Source organism: Cololabis saira, chromosome 3 (assembly GCF_033807715.1).
Source record: "Cololabis saira isolate AMF1-May2022 chromosome 3, fColSai1.1, whole genome shotgun sequence".
Taxonomy (NCBI): Eukaryota; Metazoa; Chordata; class Actinopteri; order Beloniformes; family Belonidae; genus Cololabis; species Cololabis saira.
Window position 1 is genome coordinate 27,503,031 of NC_084589.1, and position 15,669 is coordinate 27,518,699.

Sequence of the window (15,669 nt, forward strand, 5' to 3'; positions counted from 1 at the left end):
CAGACCTTCTGAGATTAAAACCTATGATAAACTCTTTGATAAGCGTTCATCATCATGCCCTCTTTAACAAACGAGCCGGACAGGAAGCGGCGTCGTGTCTATGATTGGAGAATGTCGGTGGGTGTTGCAGTATTTTTCTTATCGTCATTGGTGTTTCCTCTCCGCCGCTCACATCTGCTGCGGCTCCGTCTGCAGACGCTTCCTGCAGCCACGCACTTTCCTCAGCCCGCACCGACACCGTCCTAAAGGGGAGTCAAGATGAGGTAAATTCAGCCACCGTGGAGGGATTTTAGTTCATATTTTTGCTGTTTTATTCAACCCCGAGCTTCGTTACGTAAAATGTATGAGTGGTCTGTTGTGTTACTTAACTCTTGATGGTGAAGTAAACCCTGGGAGCTAACAGGCTAACTTGTGTGGCTCCTTCAGACCAAACAATAACTCAAACCTTGCACTAAAGAGCAGGCTTTATCGTGTAGCTGGGAGTGTCGCCTATGTTTTTGAGAAGAAATATAAATGGGATAGTTGTTTTAAATGGTCTTGGAGTTGGTGTAAACGTCAAGTAAAGTACTAGCCGCTTGCTTGACAGGCAGCACTTCATTAGCCAAGACGAAAAACTTGAGCTCCACGTTTGTGTTTATGCTGTCATTTATTTCTGTTTTCTTTTAAATTTGGTTATCAATTACCATCTCAAAGCGTTGATGAAAAGGGCCTTGCTTTGGTTGTGTTTTAGGTTAGATTAGATTGTCCTTTATTTCTCCCTCAATGGGGAAACTCGCTTTGTGCAGCAGCAGTACACTCAACACACATGCAGGGAAAGGGTAAAAAAATATATAATTACAAAATATAAACAGTATATACATTGAAATGAAAAAAATGAAGATACAATTTAAAAAAGAAAACATTTAAAAAAAAAATGTAATGTCCAGCCAGTCCTACTGCTAGCTGCCTTATGTGGAAAATATCGATAAAAGTTGAAAGGACATTTACATTTTATTACATTACATTTCAACATACAGGACTGTCACAGAGAATTAAAATATTGTGATAAAGTCCTTTATTTTCTGTAATGCAAAAATGTCATACATTCTGGATTCATTACAAATCAACTGAAATATTGCAAGCCTTTTATTTTAATATTGCTGATCATGGCTTACATCTTAAGAAAACTCAAATATCCTATCTCAAAAAATTAGAATATTCTGGGAATCTTAATCTTAAACTGTAAACCATAATCAGCAATATTATAATAACAAAAGGCTTGCAATATTTCAGTTGATTTGTAATGAATCCAGAATGTATGACATTTTTGTTTTTTTAATTGCATTACAGAAAATAAATGACTTTATCAAAATATTCTAATTTTCTGAGACAGGCCTGTATTCTTAGTAGCGTCAATTACTTGTCTAAAAGTGTGTAAACATCCCCCTGCCAGGAGGATAACTGCTCCTGTGTTCAACGTGAACGCAACAGAACCAGCAACAGAACCAGCAACAGCCAACAGCAGCCTCATTGTGTGTCGTTGACAAATTTAGCTGCTGGTGTTATTATTTCTGGCTGTCCCCACCCTGCACTTCAAGGACGTAAGGTGCAACAATGGGCATCAACGAGATGCTTTGCAGTTTTATCAGGGCAGCACATTAGTCGAGTATTCTCTTGTCTCCATTGAACATTGTACTATATTTCCTGACTTCTTTTAAAAACTTGAAATATGTGTAGTTAATGATATACCACCGTAGATCCTAATACAGCACAGCCACTGTATTCAGATGCACTATGTTGTAATGATTTATACCCCGCTGACGTTGAGTCTTCTAACATTTTGAGATAAGTTTATAACTAATAACTGTTAGAAATCATACTAGACATGTATTTTTGAGTGTTAAACTTGTTTTAACAGTCTTATGATACATTTTTGCTTCTCATCACTATTAGATTTCTTTCATCAAGTACATTGTGAAGTAGATTCTTTAGCAGGGAAACTGCCAGACTGAAAAATAATACTGCACGTTGCTGAACCTAAAACATCCTGTACCATTTAGGTCAGCACTTTGTGAAATCTCCGTCCAAGATTTAACTTGTGAAAGAAACACTTTGTCCCCAAGTCTTGTTTGACAAAATCCGCAAAAATGAAAAAATGCCAACCAATTGTGGTAATTCTCATGCAACCTTTCATCCGAATGAATGTGGTGTCTCAGCAAGAGGGTTGAGGATGTGTGACTGTGAGTCAGCACGGCACAGACCAGTGTAAGGTCAAGGAGCATGATGGATCTTGTATTACTTCACTGTTTAACTACAATATCTTTCTCTTATCATTTATTTCTTCTGTACTTTTACTTTATGATTGTGAAATGTGTGATAACGAACTATTTTCCTTTGCTCAACCAAACCCATGTGAATCAATTTAGCTAGGAGTAACTTGTTTTTTTCTTAATCTCAGTTTCCTAACCATCTCTTCTAAAATACTTCAAACATGATCGCAGATATATTGAAATGTTGTTGATGTTTTATGGTCCATTCCTGGACTTAACAATGTCCTTTTTTCTCCTTCACATATAGGAACAGAGATCTTTGGGCGGGAACGTGAGGCTTAACTCAAGGACATTAAGATGACATAAACTGAGAACCCGCATGAACTGTATCTTTGTTTGTCTTTTGTTTTGTTCATTGTTATAATTTTGTTACTCCTCTTGTGGAGGAGTATTTTCTTGTATGGAAGTTTAGTTTCTCACACTACTGTCGAGGAGATGGACCTTGTCACTCCTCTTGTCTGCCTCCTATATAATTGAGATCTAAAAAAGCTTGGGGAAAGAAACTACACTTGTATCTTTGTGGCATTAATTACACTTCAGGCTGAACTCACCATGCAATATACTTTACAAAAATCTTCATTCAATTGTTTTAGCCTACTTGAGCAAACAAAACGTGTCTGTCTATGTCTTATTCACACTTAATCGATCCTCATTTAAATGCAGGCGAGAAGTTCAGTTTCGTCCATCTGTGTCATTATTTAAAATTTAATTGTTGACATTAAGTAGCTGCTCTACTGCCTTGCATTGCTATCACATAAGGCAGCTTTAATTTGTAATGTAAACTTATTTTTATACTTATGCAATTTTTGTTAAATTGCTCTTTTTTTTTTTAAATGACTGATTTAAATTTTTGAAGTTGTGTTGAACAGTTGCCTGTACACTTTTCAACTGGCTGAAAACTGTATAAGCTGACAGCTCATAGGATCCGTCTGAAGGGATATTAATTGTTTTAGCATTTCCCATTTTCACTGGATTATTCTGAGCAAATAACTATTTGAACTGGAATAAGTTATCATTATTATTATTTTTTTTACTTTTTGAATGAAGATCTAATCAGAAATGGATGCAGATGAAGATACTTTTTTGTGGCAATTTCTTTAAGAAGAATTTTGAGTTGATTTCAGGGATAAAGTTCTCAGACTCTTGTAAATCTTAAAGATTGATACCAGAATCCACTCATCAATCTTATATCTGCATAAAATTCTACTGTTCAGCTTTTTTTTTCTCCACTTAAGACTTTTGTCCACTTAAACATTGAGGATGCGATCCCCAGAACCGTGTTCACCTTCTCCAGCAGAAGCCCTACTTCATGGCCAGTTTGCCAGCTGGGGATCAGGCACCAACAGCAATAATAACAGCTGCCCCAACAGCCCTAGTCCAGGAGGGCGCACCCCTACTACATCCCCAACTTCATCTCCAGCATCGAACTATGCCTTGACCCTCACCCACACCCACATACATATTCAGCGGCTGTCACAGCGGTCAGGAAAGGAGGCGCGTTTACTACTGCCCTTATCGGAATTGGTGGGGTGCAGCTGCCCTCGTTCTCCTGCACCTCCTCTGCTCGTGCTGTACTGGTACCCGCCAGGAAAACGACGGAAGGGGGTATCAAGACGCCGGCAGGTGAGAGCCTATCTGGCAGAAAGCAGGCCTGAAGCTGAAAGATGGTCAGCCGCTATCCAGTGTCTGCTCAGAGATGTCAACGTCACTGCTTACACAGGTGAGTGTGTTTAATGTTGTGTTTAGTGAAAGTTGCTCTGTAAATTACCTGCATGTTTATGCTACAAGTTCTTAAATTCTGTCCTCATGTATAGAACATGATGTATCATTACATAGATTTTCAAATTTTTATTTCTTTTTTTCCTTTTTCTGAAAAAACAACATGGTGCAAAAAAAACACCAATACATAACAACAAAAAATGAATAGATAAATGTAATAACAAAACAAACAAAAAAAAAAGTAATGCCCATATTATTAAGTATAACAATGCAAAATTAACACATAAATTAAGAGCAAAAATAAATAAATAAATAAATGAAAATAATTTTATTTTCATAAATGTTCTTAAGTGTTAAAAAAATAAATGTGTAATTTGGATATTTTATGTCCCCTGGTCTGAGAGAACACATGTTATGGAATCAGAGCGGGGAAAGTGAAGGAAAGATTATGGCTATGCCTATGTTGTTTTGCTTTAACAGTGAGTCTTTTGGCCTTTTATGTTTTACCCCGCAAGTAGGTCTTGAACTCTACACAATGCTGTCTCATTCTGCTTTGATTTACACCTCCTTTTGTAAATGTTTGCCAAGTATAGCTTAATGTCACAGTGTCACAAGAACTTCCTGGACACACGGCACAAGTTTTGTCACTAAGAGAACAAATGGGGCCAGAATTGGTCCAGGATCCCCAAAAACTATGGAGGAATAATACTAATACATACATTACAGGATACATTACATTTCCTGTTTATTTGTTTCTTAGATCTCTTTCATTTTATTTATCTGTTACTTTATTCCTTCCCTTATCTGTCCTGCACACATGGTTTGTATCATTCAGTGTCAAATGTAGAGCCAGAGAGGGTGGGGTTGCTTGCCACCCTTCCTTTACCATGTTCACCATGCTTAATGTTCACTTTCCATGGCTGTGTTTACATTTTCCTCACTTCTGTCTATTGACCTTTTACTTAACCAGCATCGCCATCTTTTTTAATCCCTATTCTTCTTTAGACTTCATTTTCTTTCAACTATGAACACTGTCTGCCTTTGTTTTCTTTCTTTAGTCTGAGCTATTTGCCTTACTATTCTTCCTACTAGAGTAAAAGTATTTATTTTTAATTCTCTCCAGTCCTCTTTGTGCCCTGCCTTCTCACGTTTCAGTTATAATTTAGCGAACATTTGTGTCTCTTTAGCATTTCTAAAGAATCGCTGACTTGATTCTGTGACTTTAACCACTGATAGGCATTACAGCTTTAATCTAGTTTGTTGCATAATCAAGATTTATCTGAACATGGACCTTTCGTCTCCCTCCCTGTACGATAGGTATTAATCCTTACCATTCTATATTTTAGAATATTTATAGTTGACTGTTGCTTGTATTTATTGTAATGATGGCTGTCAACAAAAAAGTGAAGTATCTTTACTGCAGTGCTTTACGATCAGTTATTTTAATACCAACACAAACTGGAGACCAGAGTTAAGAAAACAATTGTTTTATGACCAAGTTTCTGAACTTAAATGATTAACAGACACGTGTCAAATCCAGGGGCACCAGTTCAAGGTGAAACAAATCCTGCGAGGTAAAAACAAAGGAGGTTGAATACACCCAAAGTCCAGGGTTGGGCAAACACGCTAATAAGAGCTTACCTTACATACCAGTTGGCTGGTTCTAAAAATGTAATGAACCTTTCTCTCTCTCCCAGACAAAAAAAAGGAAAAAGGTTTTAACTCATTCATGCTGTTCTTTCTTTGTCATTAAGAATTTTCAAGAAGTTTACTACCTCGTCCCCGGCGACTACTGTTATTGGTTAATCCGTTCAGTGGAAGGGGGCAAGCAATGCAGTGGTGTCAGACCCACATCCTGCCAATGATTAGAGAGGCCAACATCAGCTACAACCTCATACAGACAGGTAACAGAACAATGCAAAATAACAGCCTCGTACATAAAACATGTGTTTATCCCAGGCATGAACTCAGTTAATGTGTTGCAGAACGTCAGAACCATGCAAGGGAGCTCATCAGAGAGATATCGCTCCCAGAGTGGGATGGTATCATCATTGTTTCAGGAGATGGCCTGTTGCATGAGGTGAGGTACTTTTGCTGTAGCTCTAAAAATTTGACATTTATTTACAAGTGTCGTGTATTTTGTTTTTGGTACATTTGAATCCTGGCCCAGCAGTATCATTTTCTTTAATTATTTTTTTGTTTTATTTTTTTAATAGGTAATTAATGGGCTTATGGAACGCCCAGACTGGGAACAAGCAATAAAAACACCTGTTGGGATTCTGCCCTGTGGCTCTGGAAATGCACTGGCTGGCTCCATCAACCACAATGCAGGGTGAGCATGTCTTACATTGATAACTGTAAATGATGTTCCTTCTGCAGTTGTTAAATGTTTGAAATGTTTTTACTGAAATTTCATGTCTTACAAATCCTATCCTTTCTCTGTGTGTGTTGTGACTAGGGGTGGGTATTGGGAAGGACCTCACGATACGATACGCATCACGATACTTGAGCCACGATACGATACACATTGCGATATCCCGATTATGCGATATCCCGATTATTATATTCTACATAGTTCACCGAAAAATTTTAAAATGCATTACACATCTTAAAATCCAAGTTGTATATATGTACATCAGATGATAGTGATGGATCTTAAAATCCGAGTTGCACGTTCATCAGATTATAGTGACAATTCATGGGACAAACTGAGTCAAAACAATGTTTTATTATAACTATACAAGCTAAAGTTACAACATATTTGTATATGTTTTTCATATTATTTACATCATATGAAATTAACATTCAATTTAGTATGAGGTTGGTTTAATTATGTGGCAAATGATAATAAACACAAGAAAGATGGGTACTAAAACCAAGGACAGGCACAGTGATCAGTCAGTACAGATATAAATCCATAAATAAATAAACCTCTGTCCATTATTTTTCATTTTTTAAGGACAGGCAATTGTGTTATATAAAAAATAAATTATAAAATGAAATAAAACGTGAAATAAAACCGGAGCTCAGTGCAGGGCCCTCCCAGGGTTGGTAGAGGATGGCAATGCCCAGGACTGTCACTTAGGTAGGAGCACTGGGTGATATAATGGGAAAAAAATCGGGGATAAAAAATATTAAATAAATAAATAAATAAATTAAAAAAAATCGATATTCAAATTTTGAATATCGATATTGAATCGGCTGGAAAAGTATTGCGATATATTGCCATATCAATATTTTTGCCCACCCCTAGTTGAGACCATGTCATGTTTTGTGCCACAAGGCTATGGGATTGCTGTTAAATGGTCAAATATTTATTGTACACCAATAGATAAAATAGTAGTTTTGTCGAAAACAGTGACAGCGACAATCAGCAAACGCAGCACAGCGACAGTAATGAGAGGAAGAGACAGAAGATGTCGAAGGTGTGGGATCATATTAAAAGGAAAAATTAAGGTCCCGGTCCACACTATGTAAGACTCTTGTTCCAAGTCCTGGTCCACAGCCAAGCATTTCTGTTTAAACGTATTGGTTCCGAATGTGAAGTTGCACAATTTAAAGGCAGTGTTTAAGAATTTTTAGAAAAAATAAGTGGGAAGCAATTGTATTTATTTTTGTCTAATTTTATGTCTCAGGAAATGTTAAGTTTGAAATAACTATTTATTTTTATTGGAAAATTTAACAAACAGTGTATTAGTTTGCATAATATGTAAAGAAATTACAATTTTTCTTATAAAGGAAACACATTGGTTGTTTTTAATAAGTGATCTGTCTTGTTTTCTATTGTATAATTATTATTGGGCTTTAATTAAGAAGTAAGTAAGTTTTATCCGGTAACTTGATTATTCATTGGAATATTCAATAGAATAATCGATTACCAAAATATTGGATAGCTGCAGCCCTAGAAATCAGCATCTTTAGGCTCTTAAAAAAAAAAAAAAGAAAGAGTGGCTTTCCTTTCCTGTTTTACTTCACACTGCGCTCACATTAGTAATATTCTGCTCGGTGATATGGCTCTGCTGAAATAACACGTGTTTTTTGTATCCTCCCCTCTCTCTCAAATCTTTCTTAGGTATGACATGTGCCTTCGAGAGCCCCTCCTATTGAACTGCTGCTTTTTGCTCTGTAGAGGTGGTGTTCAACCCATGGACCTGGTCTCTGTGACAACAAGCCCTGCTCCTTCCAAAAACAACCATGCTGCAGGACCCAGAAGACTGTTTTCCTTCCTTTCTGTTGCCTGGGGCTTTGTGTCCGATGTGGACATTGAGAGTGAGAGGTGTGTGTATTGCATTACCTCTAAACCAGTGGTCCTCAACCTTTTTTCAGTGATGTACCCCCTGTGAAATATTTTTTCAGCCAAGTACCCCCTAACCAGCGCAAAGCACTTTTGGTTGTAAAAAAAAGACCTAAAACAGAGCACTGTGCCATCAGTAACTGATTTATTAAACATAAAAATATTGCTGCTATGCTTCAACCAGACTCCATCGTTGGTCCAAGTGATTGACAGGTGAAGCCAGGTGGCATTTGACAGGTTAGGTGGAACCATCCTGGTGTGGGGGAGACTCTGGGGCTTTAGGATAATAAGTTGAATAGCCTATTCTGGAAGATAAAATTCATTTTATGAATTTAGACTTATATTTTCCTCAATTATTTATGAAATATTTATTTTTAAAGGATTTTTGCATGGATGCTACTTTTTAAATATATTCAATTAATTTTTTTTCAATTCAATTTTATTTATATAGCGTCTAATACAGCAAAAGTTGTCTCTAGACGCTTTCCAGAACCAGAACATAAACCCCCGAGCAATTATTACATAAACAATGGCAGGTAAAAACTCCCATATATGTATATTTTAAAATCTCACGTATCCCCTGGAGTGCCTTCACGTACCCCCAGGGGTACGCGTACCCCCATTTGAGAACCACTGCTCTAAACCATTTATTGGTTTATCACTAGTTAATTATGTGACAGCACATAGTTTCCTTATAAAATATGGCTTCAATTCATGTTTTCTCATTCCAGATATCGTGGCCTAGGCTCCGCTCGCTTCACCCTGGGCACCTTGGTGCGCATAGCTTCACTTCGATCCTACAAGGGTCGTCTGTCGTTCCTACCCCCCCATGCTGTCACTTCAGATGGCGTACAACCTCCGCCACGGAGAGCTCTATCCCGCAGTATCACAGAAGGACTGGAAGGATTCTGCCGAATGCCTATCCATCGCACCGGTTCTGACATGGGTATCAGTGAGCAAAGGAGCCTGCGTAAGGGTGAAGGAGAGAGGGAACGGGATGAGAGACAAAGAGAGCGGGAGAGGAGAAGGGAGAGAGCCAGGGGAGGAGGATCCGGTGTGGTCAGGGCAAGCAGCCTGGCAGAAGACAGAGAGAGAGAGGGGCAGTTGGAGATGGAAGCAGAAGAGGAGAAGTTAGCCACATGTTCTGAGAGATCTGGGACGAGTTCTGAATCAAATGAAAGGGATGAATGCAATATGGAAGGGGAAGAAAGGTTGGCAAGGATCACAGATGAAGGGAACGAGGAAGGCACAATAGAGGAAGACTCTTGTGGCATGGAAGAAAAGGATGGGGAACGCCGGGGTGGTTCAATAGAGGGGGAGGGAGTCTTGCAAGCTAGAGAGCTGGGAGAGAATTATGGAGTAGATATGGGCCGAGAGGCACACGAAGAGCCGGAGGATTGCAACACTTACCAGGACTGTCTTCAAGATGCCAGAAAATTGGTGAGAAAAAATTCAGCTCCTTCAAGTCAGATAGCAGATGCACTATTCACCCAGCCCCTGAGTCAGGACGCTGACACGGATTCTGGCACTTCATATGGGGTAGAGGACATGGATCTGAATGGAACTTACTTCCAGAAAGAATCTTACCCGGTGGAGGTTTCTCGTGAGCGGGCTCTCACCATCTCCTCTCCATTTCGTCATTCTCCCTTCTCATACAAGCAGAAGGCCTTGGACCAAAACCAAAATGCCTCCCGTCCGAGGCCCCTCTCACTTCTCCAGCACTCCAACTCCAACTCTCTCCCCCCTAAACTCCCTTCCCTGTCCCTGTCTCCTACACCTCCCTCCTCCCCTTCTTGTGCCTCGCCACACTCATCATCCTACCTTGTCCCCCGTCCAAACACCCCTAATTCCACTTCGCCCTCTCCTTCCTTCCGCACACCGTCCTCATCTTTTAACTTTGACATAAACGAACCAGCAAGACCATTCAAGAACCGTCCATTCATCTCATTGCCTTTTGATCTACCAAGGGACGACTTGGTACCGCCTCTTGACCAACCCCTTCCCACTAGAGACTGGGTCACCATTGAAGGGGACTTTGTGTTAGTCTTGGCCCTCTATCAGACCCACCTTGGAGCCGACCTCCATGCAGCTCCCCAGGCTAGATTTGATGATGGCCTTATTCACCTAACCTTTGTGCGGGCAGGGATCTCCAGAGCCACCCTCCTCAGACTTTTCTTTGCCATGGAAAGAGGAACCCACCACTCCGTCACCTCGCCATATGTGAGCCACGTTACCTGCAAGGCCTTTAGGCTACAGCCTCTGTCTACGAAAGGAACCCTCACTGTGGATGGAGAACTTGTTCCATATGGGCCGCTCCAAGCACAGGTCAGAAATGAGAATACTTGTATTCTGTATTTGTACAGAATAGGGCTGCACGATTAATCGTTAAAAAAATCGCGATCTCGATTCATGCTTGAACGCAATCTCATTTCCAAATGACGACGATTTAATTTTTTTTTTTTTTTTTTTTTTGATGTTTATTGTTTTTATGTTCAATGTCAGCTGTTACAAAGTTGATGCCAGTCTTTTATCAGGCACCATCATATTTTTTGTAACTTTTACCTTTTGTATCGGCAGCTTCTTAATAGCAGCAAAAGGCAATGGGGGGTTCATCCCAACCAGAGGAATAATTTGTTGCCTCAGAACTACAGGATCTGTTACAAGTCCCCTTTCTGAAAGGGTGTTCAACTCAGGGAGGAACAAATATTGTTCAAAATTGTTATTATTGTTTAAATTATTCAAAGGTTTGTGTAAAGAAGACAAGAGATGTTTATTGTTATTATATTTTTGTTCAGCTGTTGCAAAGTTAAAGTAATAAGTGCAATAAATTTTATATTGGAAAAAAATCGTGAGAGAATCGTGATCTCAATTCTAAGCAAAAAAATCGTGATTCTCATTTTGTCCAGAATCGTGCAGCCCTAGTACAGAATACACGTTGTGAATTTGTGTTGTAACTCTATGTCTAGGTCTATGTGTTAATGCCAAGATGTTAATATTTTTTTCTTGATCTCAATGTTTCACAGGTTCATCCTTCCATGGCTCGCCTCATTGTTGGAGATTCTGGAGTGAAGATTACTAGATTTTGATCAGGGACTGGTTGAGTTGATTGACATATCAGCAATCTACTGAATTCTTTTATCTTCATTTCCATTTGTACTAAGGGTGTATCTGAGACATTTAAATTAGCCTGGATTGGAGGAATTGCTTTTGTAGGGATTAATGAAAGGGATAACCTACCGAGCCACGCATCTTTGAGGAGTGACTGCAGGGATTAACAGTGAATTTGAAAATGGATGGAAAATGCGCTTCATTGCACAGATGTTGGATCACGCTGAGCGTACACTGAGAAGCATGAAAACTGCACAGCCTTGGATAATAAGAGGGACGAACATGTGAATGTTTTAGGTGGGGGCAGTTGTGCAGATAGTGCATGTGATGGATGTATACATAGTAGTATGCATGCAGAAAAGCACTACCTGATCTTTTTTTTTTTTGCCTTACATTGAAACAATGATACGTGTATAAGAAAGTTGTTCTTAAACATGGGAACCTAAAAGAAGACACAGATAAAGAGATCCATTTAGCACAGCTGATATGGAAATTGCCCTTATCTTAAGTTTCACCACCAATTTACAAATATTTAAGAACCTTGGTCCCTCAAAAGAATGCCTTATCTGCTATTACAGTACATCTCAATCTTTATCTGTTCCCTCTTATGTACGGAACATAAACTTTATTGATCTCTGTCCTCCTTTGAGATTACATATGCAACATAAAAGCAAAGCTGTTCTTTGATATTTAGAAATATTCACAAACCCAACTTTCAACTGCTGTCTGAGTATGCTACTAAACCACTGTTTAACTGGAGACAAAATGTGGCTATGGTGGAAAATAAATAGGTGTAGAGCAGCAAGAACACATTTTTTAGGATCAATACACTTATGAGAAATATTGAAACACTGAAGTTTAACCATTGCTGACATATTTGCATTCCACCTGTTTTGTTGAACATGTGGATGCACGCTGCTGCTGTCAGTGATGTAGTGTTCGCAACATATCAAACATAAAAACATCTAAACAAAGCAAGAATATTTGTGCTTTTTGCCAGTTGGTGAAGATAAAAAAAAAGAAAAAATCAAACTCACAGCCTGAGCCCAAGTTTGGCCAAAATATCCCACTATCTTTGAGCTATGTTTGAAACTGTGATTGGAGGATAGGAAGTAGTGCATTTATTTTGCACAGAAACTTCAGTTGAAGCAGTCCGGTGAATCAAAACACTATAATGCAAAGTAACATTTAGATACTAACTACACAGTAATAGAGACAAATGTTTTAGAGTGGATTCACTACAGTAGTTGCCTAGTCCAGAAATTAAATGAATTGTATTGCTTTCTTTACCTAAAGTGAATTGAATATCACAGTGTAAGGAGTGTTTACAAAAACAATTTGAAGCAGGAATGGAGACAACACTAAAATAAATAACTGCTGTACTATCAGATCAAATGTTTGCTTTTTGAAATGAACAAATTGGATAAAAATAAACTCCACTTTGAGAAATTAGTTGGCTACAAAGCCATTCTGCTGAATTGACAGATTGGCTTTTAAAATGAAAACATTAAGAATTATCGTTCTTCCAAACTGTAGTTATTGTAAGCACCAGATTTTGGAGCATTGTCTATAAAAGATTTATTTTTATTGTAAAACCTGCTGACATACACCTCTGGGCGAAGAATAAATCATTAGCATGTGCAATACAAATTTTGTGCCAGCCACTTGGGTCGTCATCTGCATACTGTATGTCTTTGTAATGCCTATACGAATCAATGCCTGTACATTCTGGCTGATGGTCATGGACTGTTTAAGCATCACTGCAAGAAAATTGAGTAAAACCTTATGCTTACCAAGATGCTTCTTTTCTTGTGCTTTTGCCTTTTTCCCCTTTTGAGAAAACAATTCAGCTAGTCCATAATTACACTGTGCTTGCACAACTACAGAATGTGAGTACAACTTTGTGCATCTAGGCTTGTTATATAACCAAATAGGATCATTTATATTCACTTTGAATGAAAAAAAATGCCAAAATACTTACTCTTGATGTTGAGCCTAGTTATGAGAGTTTATTTTCACAGAGCAGTTGTTGTCTTTGACCATAGCCAAGTGTAATAGACCAATTTGATGCGACAGCCTCAGGGTAGGACTCCTGAGCAGATAATACCATAAAGGTGTCTGTATCGGACTGCCTGTAGTAAAATTGTAATTATTACTAAATCAGTGAAAATATATACATATACAATGTGCAGTTAATAGTGGTTTCAAATAAATATAACATACGTTTGGAGTAACTGTTATTGTCCTTTGTCTTCCTAATGTGTCTTCAAATTACTGTAATATAAATGAACTATGTTTAAATATCTATCTCTGGCAGTATATTAGCTACTTAGCATAAAAGCTTATTTCTATTTCTCTCTTAATCACATTAAAAGAGGTATGTGTCAAGCCTGCACTTTTAGGTGAAATGGTGGGTATCCCATGCGGTCATATCTATTTAGGAAGTCCTATTTGTCAATATGTCCTTTAGTTCTGTCTCTAAAAAACACTAAGAACAACCATGAATCCCCAAAGATTTCTGTTCAAACACAAATGGACTTTGTAAAATTGAAACTAACTCAGTAGTATATATTATATATATGTTAATAGTCTTTTGCTTCACATTTAATTGTTGATTTTCTGATGATGATCTGATACTATGGAGAAGAACCAAAGGGCTGTTAATAGAATAGTTGAATGGGTCATCTCTATAATATACAGGCTAGATATTTTGAATGAATGAATTTTTTATTTCGAACATGTATATAAAAAATAAATAAATAAACAGTAACATCTTCATATTCACATATGTTCGAAAACATATGTAGGAAGAAGTATATACTTTTTCCTAGTTGCTACCCCTTTATAACTATGAATTTACATTATTGTTATTATTATATCTACACAATATCATATAAATATAGTCTATATAAATACTACGTAAACATGCCTATTACTACATAATTATCCATATAAGTCTATAGAAAATACAAATATCATATAAATCTATATAAATATCCCTATAAATATATATATGCTACATACCTAATAAATATAGAACATATATCACATAATTATAACTATCCCTCTCAACATATAATATATACTACATAAATATCCACATAAATATCTAAACATATCTTAAGCGAGTATAATATACAATTTTTCCCTATTTTATTTGTTTCTCACACTCCTCGTTAACCCATTTAATCTTCCATATACCTGTTTATAAATATTTTTTGTATCTCTTTTTAAACAGATTTATGTTAGTACTTTGTTTCATTTCCTGCTTCCACAGAGTCACTCCACAGTTCGATATGCACATGCTTGTCATTGTTAAATTAATTAATTTTATTGTAGTTATACCCATTTTCTACCTGTATGTCTCATTATCCTCGTAAAATTGCACTGTTAATTCAATACGTACAAAATCTGGTTCAACTTTGTAACTTAATCGCATCATAATTGTCCTTTTAACCAGTACTCGAGTTGTAAAAAAAAAATCAGGGGGGATGGTGGATTTTCTCATATGACAGATAATTTGTGCTGATTACAAATAATATAATATATTACAAATAATAGCACTGACCAAAACACCTGCAGAAATACTGCAGGAATGACATAGCAGCAGTTAAATGCAGCCTTCTGTAAGCTTTAAATATCCACTGGGCTCACATCAAATACATCAAAACACAACAATAAAAAACAGTTTTCTGAACTTATCAATATGCCTCTGTCCTTCACAGGATAAGTAAAATGGATCACTGCAAAAACTCAAAATCTTAACAAGAATATTTGTCTTATTTCTAGTTAAAATGTCTCATTTTAGTAAAAAAATCTCATTACACTTAAAACATGACTCATCACTGGAAGAAACAACAATTTTCTCCTGTTTCAAGTAGATTTTCACTTAAAATAAGTAGAAAAATCTGCATGTGGAACAAGATTTTATTGCTTGTAATGAGAAGATAAATCTTGTCCCATTGGCAGATTTTTCCTACTTATTTCAAGTGAAAATTTACTTGAAACAGGTGAAAATTGTCAAATAAGTTATTTTTCTGGTGATGACTAAATGTTGAAATAGCAGTTATGCCACATTCATTGATGAAATGACATAAGGGATGGAAAGGGGGGATGATTTTGACCATTTTTATTTCAGGGGGGATGCCATCCCCCCTCAACTCGAGTACTGCCTGTATGTCTCATTATCCTCGTAAAATTGTACTGTTAATTCAATACGTACAAAATCTGGTTCAATTT

At 37.3% G+C, this 15,669-nt stretch overlaps 1 protein-coding gene across 1 annotated transcript; it reads left to right on the forward strand.

Moving 5' to 3' along the window:
* Nucleotides 1–155: 155 nt before the first annotated feature.
* Nucleotides 156–13,660, forward strand: sphk2 (sphingosine kinase 2). The gene is made up of 8 exons (XM_061716952.1): nucleotides 156–263; nucleotides 2,557–4,029; nucleotides 5,783–5,932; nucleotides 6,014–6,108; nucleotides 6,245–6,360; nucleotides 8,101–8,304; nucleotides 9,054–10,647; nucleotides 11,346–13,660. Exons 2-8 carry the CDS (start codon nucleotides 3,570–3,572, stop codon nucleotides 11,406–11,408), a joined length of 2,682 nt encoding a protein of 893 aa, XP_061572936.1. The 5' UTR covers nucleotides 156–263; nucleotides 2,557–3,569; the 3' UTR covers nucleotides 11,409–13,660.
* The last annotated feature ends 2,009 nt before the right edge of the window (nucleotides 13,661–15,669 follow it).

Coding starts and splice junctions, on each gene's coding strand:
- sphk2 (XM_061716952.1), top strand. CDS start 3,570: ATGCGATCCCCAGAACCGTGTTCACCTTCTCCAGCAGAAGCCCTACTT. Junction 5,933..6,013: donor CTACAACCTCATACAGACAG/GTAACAGAACAA, acceptor AATGTGTTGCAG/AACGTCAGAACCATGCAAGG. Junction 8,305..9,053: donor GTGGACATTGAGAGTGAGAG/GTGTGTGTATTG, acceptor TTCTCATTCCAG/ATATCGTGGCCTAGGCTCCG.